This window comes from Esox lucius, chromosome 9, assembly GCF_011004845.1.
Source record: "Esox lucius isolate fEsoLuc1 chromosome 9, fEsoLuc1.pri, whole genome shotgun sequence".
Taxonomy (NCBI): Eukaryota; Metazoa; Chordata; class Actinopteri; order Esociformes; family Esocidae; genus Esox; species Esox lucius.
The window spans coordinates 5230561-5240722 of NC_047577.1; the positions used below are offsets into that span (position 1 = coordinate 5230561).

Below are 10162 nucleotides of genomic sequence, written 5' to 3' on the forward strand. Positions count from 1 at the left end.
ACGAAATCATATATAAACAAGATCCAGAAATGCCGTCGCCTTCTCTTGGACCAAGCTCATTTAAGGTGGACTGTGGTGAAGTGGAAAACATTTCCTGTAGTCAGAGTAATCACAATGTGAAATATCTTTTGGGAATCATAGATGCCACGTCCTCCTGTGTGGGCGTGATGATTCAGGGCCTCCTGGGTGGCCTGTCATCCACTGAAAACATTTGGCGCATTATGAAACGAAAAATACGACAAAGCAGACTCCATACTGTTGAGCAGATTAATCAGTCTCCCTAAACGTTTAAGAGGTCTGGTACATGTTTCTCCTCTATCAAGTGTCTCCTTTTTTCTATTTCTTTCTGTCTTTGTGTTTGGACACTTCCTTGTAGGTTTTTTGTTGTGTTTGTTTGTGTGTGTGTGTGTGTGTGTTTTAGATAACACCACACACACACACACACACACACACACACACACTGTTAGTTTGAACAACTACCAGTACATGTAAAGATGGTTGGTAAGGTTTATTAAAAGGCCGTCACAGGTTGATCATTACTTGAATACACAGGATTACAACAAGTTATACATTGATTGTCTCTCCCATAGAGAAACAGACAGCATGTACTAAATAGTCCTCAGTAAGATGTTGATATTGATAGTCTCTTACACAGAGAAACAGACAGCATGTACTAAATAGTCCTCAGTAAGATGTTAATATTTATAGTCTCTCACACAGAGAAACAGACAGCATGTACTGAATAGTCCTCAGTAAGACGTTGATATTGATAGTCTCTCCCACAGAGAAACAGACCTAACCTTGATTAAAAAAAAAGTCTTAAACTGTACCTAGCCCTAATGCCTAACCCTAATTGGAAAATCAAGTTCAATGGTCAATAAATCATGTTTTTACGTCTGGAGAACTTTAGTCCTCATAAGGTCGGTAACACAGGCTCACCCATACAGACACAAACCTAAACAATTTGAGAATTTCATTGTGAGCTTTTTAGTTTTATGGCAGAGTAAGTCACCATCTCATGGTTGGAATGTTGTCTTCTAACAGAGGAGTATGTAACACTGTCTGGTTGGTTACGGACATCAGAGTCTTTGCTGATGGAGACACTGTCATATTGGAGACAGGATGGATCTCTGGGGAAGTTAACGGTAGCGTAGCTCACACTGTCCGGAGCCTCTGTAGAAGAATCAATGTTGGAGTAGATGTCATCTTGACACTGATTCTTTGCGGTGGCATGGTTAGAGTTGATGTCATGTGCATCTGAGTGCTGATTGGTTGAGGTGGAGTAGATGGGGTTGGAAGATATCCTTTTGTTTTGGTCAGATGCTGTGGGAATTAAAGACGACAGTGATATGTGTGTGATCCGGGTCTAACAATACATGTTCCAGCAAATAAATTAAAACCTGATTAATGGGTTCAAAACAGGGAAAAGGATGTTTATGTTCTAGATTTGGGGTTTGTTTTAGAATTACTCAAGAAATAGAGTTATTGTTAGGCTTAGGTTAGGTTTGGGCCTTATATTAGGAGGTTGAGGTTAAGGTTTGGCTAAGAGTTAGGATAAGATTAGGTAAAGCACTAGAATAAGAGTAATGGTTAGGTTAAGATTAAGGGTTGCATTAAGTTTGGGTTAAGAGAAAAGGTTAGGTTAAGGTTAGATTTAGAGAAATGGCAAATAAGCAATCATTTCTCTTGTCTTCATATATACATGCTTGTGTGTGTGTGTGTGTGTGTGTGTGTGTGTGTGTGTGAGTATCTAACCTGTATGTGTCTTTGATCTGTTCCTTTGTCTGAGGAATATGAGGAGAAGGAGAACCAACAGACAAACCACCACCACCAGACCAGCCCCCATAGAAACCAATACATCTGGAGAACACAGTAATACAGGAGTCACACACATTAACACACACTAACACACACACATTAACACACACCACCAGAACAGCCCCCATAGAAACCAATACATCTGGAGAACACAGTAATACAGGAGTCACACACACTAACACACACACACACACACATTAACACACACCACCACCAGACCAGCCCCTATACACACCAATACATCTGGAGAACACGGTAACCCACATTGACCCCCCACACACAGACAAAGACATAAACGCAGGAGTTAAAACACACACACATTTATAGGCAAACACATCAACTCAGTACACACACATTGACACACATGTGTTTTTTTTTTTTGTCACACAGATTATACATGCTCAGGTGAGAAGAGCTGGGCAGAATACAAAGACGTATCGCTCACTCTTTGGAAGCTGGATAAGAAACGTTGGATTAGAGGTTACCTGTTGTCATGGTTACCGTTGTCGTGCTGACCGTAACAGGGGGGCGGAGACTCGTCCTGGTGATGTCAGGTGGAGTGGAAGGAGCTAAAGGGTCAAACACAATATTTCCTGTTATGTAAGACTGTACCAGAGACAGTAGAGACAGAAAGACTAACTTATTCTGTATTTGAAATGTTAGCTGAAGAGACATGCTGCAAAATAACCAAATGGTTGTTTGACAGATTTGAACAATAGAGAAAAGTAGAAGAAAACACCACTACATTTGTTTAATCAACTCCCCAAAGATGAGCTAATTGAAAGTGGATTTAAGCTATACATTTCAGCGATGGAGAATGTGTGATGATGACACACTACTGTAGGTTCAACAGTAAATTGTGTGTAACTAGCAAAATAATGTAATGTTGAACCTAGACGGGAGCTAACGGTAGCTAATGCCAGAAAAACACTAGTTAAATCCACTTAACGCAAGTTAATGTCAGCTAATGCTTGCTAACATCAGCTAATGCTAGTTAAATCAGATAATGCAAGCTAACTCCAGAAGTACTTCAATTGCTAACAATGTATACATGTATGACTCCTAAAACTGTCTGTAACCTATTGCCCAAAACATTTTTGCTTTCATAAGTTAGGGCATTTTATTGCTAGTGAAAATGTCTGCTGACCAGAGGTAAAAGGTCAGTGGTAAACAGGCTCATTTTAACTGCTTGTATACTTTACAGATTAAATATCATGCAAATAATTTATTTTGTGATAATCAAGTTAACATCTCAGGGCTGTTTTTGAAAAAGGTAATGAAACAACCAAAAGTGTCTGTAGTTTGTTTAGGATCGCCCAAGAAAGTTGGTCTGATTACATGGGAGGGAATGATGTATCCGTGGTTGGTACCCTACTGGGGGGTGTGGTCTTGCTATGCCACTCCTCCCCATGTGTATCTATAGGGAAATCGTGTGTCTTCTTTCTGTGCTATCTCCAACTGTGCAGTGTCCCCGTCTGCTGCATGTGGCTCACGCCAACACCCCCAAATTGTTCTAGAACCTTCCGGGAGGCAGCCAGAAGGCTCCGCCCCTGCACAGCTGCCTCCCAATCAGGACCTCGTCAGGGGAGGTATTTATGGGCTCCCAAGGAGCTGCTCAAGGGAGGAGCTAGAAAAGAAGCCACAGCTGAAGAAAATGCCGTGGGAGAAGCTGAGGAGGCTGGAGAGGAGAAAGCAAAAGCAAAGACAGCAACCACAAACCATGCTGCCCTCACTGCTGCTGAGCCACAGGAATACAGTAGCCAAAGAGGGAGAAACACAGCCAGGAAGTGATGGTCAGGGAGGCGAGCCGTGCCCATTCCACCTCCTCCCCAGCAAGGAGGTTTTTTATCTGTTTTTTGATTACTCCCTCACCTCCTCCCCTAACACTTCTATGTATGTTGATACAACGCACCCCGAGTGTGTAGTAACAGAAGGACAGGAAGTGATGTGTTTACTGACATCTGAAGAGGAAATGATAATGTGCATGAATGTGTGGGTAATATCCTCCATGTGACAGAGAAATGTGGCTAAGTTCCCCCTTTACCCAGAATAATGTGGACATTGTTACTGTTCAGCATTATTCTAATACCGCTCCCAAAAAAGATCAATAATAATATAATTAATTCAAGTACAAGAAAAGGATTGTTACTAAATATGCTAGTTTTATAATTAATACTGTGCTTGCAAAGAGAATAGAGCTCTAAAACAGAAGAGAAACAAAATGGGAATTTTTGAAACACGTACCTTTCTCAACCTTCAGATACACCTCTTGGTATGAGTCCAGAACAACTCTCATCACTCCACACCAGTATGTCCCAGAATCTGGCCTCTTCAGGTCCTTGATGGTCACAGTGACGTCTCCACTTTTAAAGTCAAATATGCTGTATCTTCCCTTCTCAGTATAGTTTTTATTGTCTGTAGTCTGTATGAGAATATCTGAACCAGTGCAGGAGTCCTTACAGAAATACTTGTCATTGTTCGATGCAAATGTGTGTTTACATTTAATTACCACCCGTCCTCCTACAACTCCAGTCACTGTCAGAACCTCTGACCCAGCTGGACACAGAGCTGTCACATGAACACATGAGAAAGAGTCCAGTTAATATTAAAACATCAACCTTTCACCTCAACAGAAGTGTATGTAATATTACAGAAATACATGTGTTATCATGAATACAGAACACATTCACTAGTTAACTCACCCAACAGAATGGCAACCATACTGAAGAAGACTTTCTCCATGCTTCTCTTCATCCCCAACTCACACTTTCCCCAAATGTCTTCTGTCATTTAATCTCCCTCTGTTACACTCTTTCTCTGCTTCTTTTCTCTTTAACCAGTGAGTGTTGTGTTCTTGTTGTTTCTCCGGCTACATTTTCCACTTCCTATTTTTCACCACTTCTTGAGCATGTCTGTCATAATGGGTGCTTCCTTGTCGCTCTCTCACTCTGTGAGTTCCCAAATGTTTAACTCACCCTCTCTCTCCCCTCACTCCTTGCCTCCATCCATCCACCTTTCTCTCCTGCTCTCACTCCTTTCTTCCACCTTTCCCTCTCTTTTCCGTCATCTCTCGACCCCTCTACAACACGTTTTCTCATTCCCTCTCTTCCTCCTGTTATGGAAATTATTGAACTGATGTATACTTGCTCCTATACATGTATGAATGAGTTACTAGTTAAAGGTACTGAGTCCCCATGTTTAGATAAGAAAAGGAATGTAGGAGAGGGAGATCTGGTGTTTAGCGTCATTATTGACTGGTATCAGCAGATTATAGGGTTACTCGTAAACCTGCCTGTCTGTTTAAATGATGCATATTTCAACTATAGTGATATACAATTTTGGACAAATTCCATTAGAGCAGCGTTAGGGCACTGTCTATGTAGTCCGGATCTACGTTGGGGTGATTCCAATGTCTTTGACCAGGCCTGTCTATTCAGTCTGGATTTACGTTGGGGTGATTCCAATGTTTTTGACCAGGACTGTCTATTCAGTCCGGATCTACGTTGGGGCGATTCCAATGTTTTTGACCAGGCCTGTCTATTCAGTCCGGATCTACGTTGGGGTGATTCCAATGTCTTTGACCAGGCCTGTCTATTCAGTCTGGATCTACGTTGGGGTGATTCCAATGTTTTTGACCAGGACTGTCTATTCAGTCCGGATCTACGTTGGGGTGATTCCAATGTTTTTGACCAGGCCTGTCTATTCAGTCCGGATCTACGTTGGGGTGATTCCAATGTCTTTGACCAGGCCTCTGATGTCGTGGTCCAAACTGAAGGTGTTCTTGTGCTTGACGACCAGCTTGACAACCAGCAGCAGAAAGAGTGTAAAGACCCAACCAGCGGAACTGGGGGACACTGTCACCATGATTTCACCCAGGAGGGTCAGCTGGACACACAGTACATGTACACACACACACACAACGTGTACTTTCTCAAGTCATTCAATAGATTTTAATGGCATAAACGTCACATGCTGGAATAAGTATCTCATCCTCTTCCAAAGTGAATCAATGAAGAGACTTTCAGGTTTATATTAGAGTTTCCCTGACTTATTAAACCATACAGGATTGGGTAAGAGGTTCCCTGTTGAATCGATAATGTTTGGTTACTAACAAAGTGTAATATGGCAAATGAAGCTTCCTGATGCCTTTGAGGTGATTGTCAAAATACATAAAATAACTCAAAGCTTATACATACAGTGTACATTAGGGACATCTGCTGGTCAGAAATAAATGTTGGATGTTTAATGGTCGACGTCCGCGATCCCGCGGACAGTGCTAATTTGCATAAATATTTCGAAAAATAGATTCTCCATAATCGTCCGATTCCAATGGTATATTATTTGTAGCCACTTTCCTGAAGAGTTCCGTGTATAATTGGGGTTGTCCGTGTATAATATGGGTTGTATAGTTGTATAGTTTGGGTTGCTATGAGAACTTTTCACCAGGCAACGACATTGCCTATTCATCTTAGAAAGGCTCATTTGTACATCAGTATAAATATTACAAGCGTGTACATCACTATATATGATGTTTTGAACCATAATACATCGTTTGTATTATATATAAGATATAAAAATTAATATTTAGTCAAAATAGTATGGGGATGTTCTTGAGTTTTTGGGAAGAAGTTGGTAATTTTTCTGAGTTTATAAAATATATAAGTCCAAACGTAACTAGCGATCTAGTGCTGCCATCTGCTGGCCGTTTTGAGTCATTACACCTATTACATGGGATTTTACATTCAATGTTATTTATTTCATAATGTTTTATTTCTAGGTAGAAGAACCAAATTTTTTGGGGGTGCCTATATTTTTTACCTTCTATTATATAATTATTTCATTATTTTCAACCCAATTACAGTGTAATTTGATAGTAAAGGCATGAACGTATGAGGAAATACCATTGACACAAAATCTCATAATGCTTTCAAAAAAAAATCTTGATGCTGAATGGCAGAAATGTTTTCCGCAAAAATTTTTTTTGCATGTCAAACAGATGAGTTTTATAAATAGTGACCCAGAAGTCTGTTTTTATGTGTTTTTATTGTAGCCAGAGGGGTTGCTATTAAAAGGATACATCATAATAGGTTGTATCTGTTACAGAAATGAATCTAGGACCCAAAATGTCCCACTAGTGAAATCCGGCCGAAAGCCCCATAGGCTACCAAAATACGTGTTTCCTCTGACATGATTATATTGGCTCCGTGATTGAGGCGTGGGCACATTGACAAGGGGAATATATTTTAGGGAGGGTATATTTTCACATCCCTCTTGTCTATCGAGTTACCTTTTCTTTCGTCTGTTGTAATGTTTTGGATGACATCAGCAAATGTTATAGTACCCATTAAATAATATAAAATATGATTTCCCATTAAAGACTCTAATAGCACCTACCTAAAGTCAGCAATGTTGAAAACATCAGTTTGTTGTTATTTGTTTAATGAGGTGCAGGCAGGACACCGACACATGGAGATCTCAGGACTTGAATGACATAACTAAACATACAGTAACAGAACATTAGAACAAAATATAAAACCACAAAAACAGAACAATGGAACATGGAACAAAATCCAAAGAACGACCGACAGGAAGAATGAGGAGAGGATTTCTGAGCAGGTGCTGCTGTCTTCAATTCAGAAATAACATATATAACACTTTTGGTAGTTTGGTTGTGGGTGTGTTTTATAGGTGTTGCTGTGGTGAGGGTTTGGTAGGTGTAGTCTTGGGTTGACATGGTGAGGGTTTGGTAGGTGTAGTCTTGGGTTGACATGGTGAGGGTTTGGTAGGTGTAGTCTTGGGTTGACATGGTGAGGGTTTGGTAGGTGTAGTCTTGGGTTGACATGGTGAGGGTTTGGTAGGTGTAGTCTTGGGTTGACATGGTGAGGGTTTGGTAGGTGTAGTCTTGGGTTGACATGGTGAGGGTTTGGTAGGTGGAGTCTTGGGTAACTAATTTTCAATTCTGATGGTTTCAGGGAGTCATGAGTTCATGTATCTGGATTGATGACTGGCCCTGAAAAACAACCAAACTGTAAAAGTGTGTTTGTGTGTATTTGTTTTATAGAAGTACTACACAATATTCCATGATTGTATTGAGAAAGACTGTGGAAAATGACTTTGGGTTAAAAGTAGAGTTAGGCATTATGTGCAGGATTAGGGATTAGGGTTCAGATTGATCTGTCATACATGTGAAATACTCACTTGATGGTTTCTTAGACAAACAGTGATACAGTCATGCTAAAAAACTAGAAATATAGCTGCAAGCAGCGATTAAAGGGACCAAGTAATGACAAAAGGAAACTTTGAACTGTCTTTACATTTGCAACTTCAATTTAAGCTGCAAGCAGCATTTAGTGGGTTTCAGGATTTAGTTGGCATGACAATTATGCAATATGGTATGCAGGGAAAAAACAAACTGCCCAGGTGTACAAACGTTTACCCAATGTTGGATGTATTTTCCTGTCCAATAGTGACCCCATGTAGTTTTTTTACATACTGGTCTGGTTTATACAACCCTTGAAGATCTCCATACATAGATACCAAATGTCAAACTACATCGAGATTGGTTATTTGCTGCCATATGAGTAGTGTTTTAAGTGCTTTTCTAAATAACTAAGATGGCTGAAAATCCATGATGGCGATTTTTGGGTCTCAGCTGCAAAAATTTTCATAGTGAGGAGATACACCTATGGACTGATTTCCAAGACCAGGTCACAAGGGATGGGTGTGGTGACCTTTCAATAAGTCCAACTTCACAGGCTTGTGCCACCATGAGGCTGATTGGCACGTCCACAGCACCGGAAGATGTGTTTCTTGATGCTTTACTATATTAATTTGGGTACCTTTACGCCATTTTAACTCACAGGAATTTGCATAAAGGACTGTTTTTTGCCAGAAGAATAATAGTGAACTGGAACAAACATAATAGGATTTTGGCATACTGTTGAAACCCTAATGACACACATTGTCAATTGACTTGTTTGCAGAATAGCTTAGATTATTACAACAAAGCATTCTCAGCATCAGTGTAATGAAAGATAGATGAATGCCACACTCACAAACACTTTGTATAGTGAAAAGCTTAATTTTTCTAAGCTACATATTGAAAATGGAAATTAGTATTTGAAAGGTTGTTAAAAATAAAATTAAAATTAAAACTAGCCCGAGCTAGGTAATGTAGGTAGTAAATTAGAGACGTTACTTCTGTACATTAATAACAATCACACCATTGAGTAGTTATGTCAAATAATTTTTATTGCTAATTAACACATTTCTAATAAAGGAATCAATATCCATTTTCGTTTTACTCCACTTTGAAGATTGTAAATAAAAACAACAATGTGTTTACACACAAATCAAATGCATGAATATAAAAAATATGTACAAGTATACATTTTAGTATTTTAGCACACGCATATCCAGAGCAACTTACAATAAATTCAGGTACATTTTCCTGGAATAAATTAGGGGGGAGTGCCTTGCCCTAGGTCACAACAACGTTTGGCTCAATTGGGAATCAAACAGAACTTAATTACAAATTCCACTCTAACTATAGAGCCACTTGAACACACACACAAGGACAGGCTCCACATTCAAAGACACACACAAAACACATAAATCCAGGTTTGCGTGGCATCTATAAAACAAATATTTGAAATACATTTTGAAATACATTTTATGGATTTCAAAATGTCAATTTGAAATACATTTTATGGAAACCTTTATTTTAGCCATGGAATTGATCTGAAATCTATCAGGACAAAAATTGTTACACTGAGGGCCAAAAGTTAGAAATAATTTACAAATGTTGCTGTTTTGAAAGGACACTTTTACTTTTATTCACCAACGTGGTATTCAACTGATCAAAGTATAGTCGGGACATTAATGATGTAAAACATTACTATTTAAGTCTTATTGGTTAAATCTACACAGGCCTCATTTCCAACAACCATTACTCCAAAACCTTATCCTTGAGTGATCATGCCAAATTGCTAATGTGGTACTAGAACATCACTTAATTCTATCAAACAGCTAAAAACTATTTTCTTTGATGAATTAAGCTTTATATGGTCTCTGTGTTTGTGTGTTGCCACAGTCTGCAGTAGACTGGTATGTGCTGAGGTCAATATAAGGTCAAGAAGTGCAAAAAAGAAACAGCTCAATGTAGAAACCAGCCAATCAATCAATGTTTTGAGGAATGAAAGATGTGGAAGGAGAAAATGTACAACTGAATAAAAGCATAAGTACATCTGTAACAACTTGTCAAGGTGTAGTGTTGGAAGGAACCAGGCGCAGGCAGTGCTCTCGTTCGTGGGATTTATTAAAACAACAAACAAACCAAACACGA

At 39.3% G+C, this 10162-nt stretch overlaps 1 protein-coding gene across 1 annotated transcript; it reads right to left on the minus strand.

The window, feature by feature from the left end:
* Positions 1–493: 493 nt before the first annotated feature.
* Positions 494–4688, minus strand: LOC105029370 (CMRF35-like molecule 8). Its single transcript, XM_010902692.4, has 5 exons — positions 4521–4688; positions 4063–4386; positions 2304–2387; positions 1756–1860; positions 494–1323 (listed from the first exon to the last, which is right to left on the minus strand). Exons 1-5 carry the CDS (start codon positions 4606–4608, stop codon positions 974–976), a joined length of 951 nt encoding a protein of 316 aa, XP_010900994.2. The 5' UTR covers positions 4609–4688; the 3' UTR covers positions 494–973.
* Between the last annotated feature and the right edge of the window lie 5474 nt (positions 4689–10162).

Excerpts from the sequence above, each read along its gene's own strand:
- LOC105029370 (XM_010902692.4), bottom strand. The coding sequence starts at position 4,608 with ATGACAGAAGACATTTGGGGAAAGTGTGAGTTGGGGATGAAGAGAAGC. Across the intron at positions 4,387-4,520 it reads TATGGTTGCCATTCTGTTGG|CTCTGTGTCCAGCTGGGTCA; the intron begins GTGAGTTAACTA and ends TTCATGTGACAG. Across the intron at positions 1,861-2,303 it reads AACGGTAACCATGACAACAG|ATGTATTGGTTTCTATGGGG; the intron begins GTAACCTCTAAT and ends TGTGTTCTCCAG.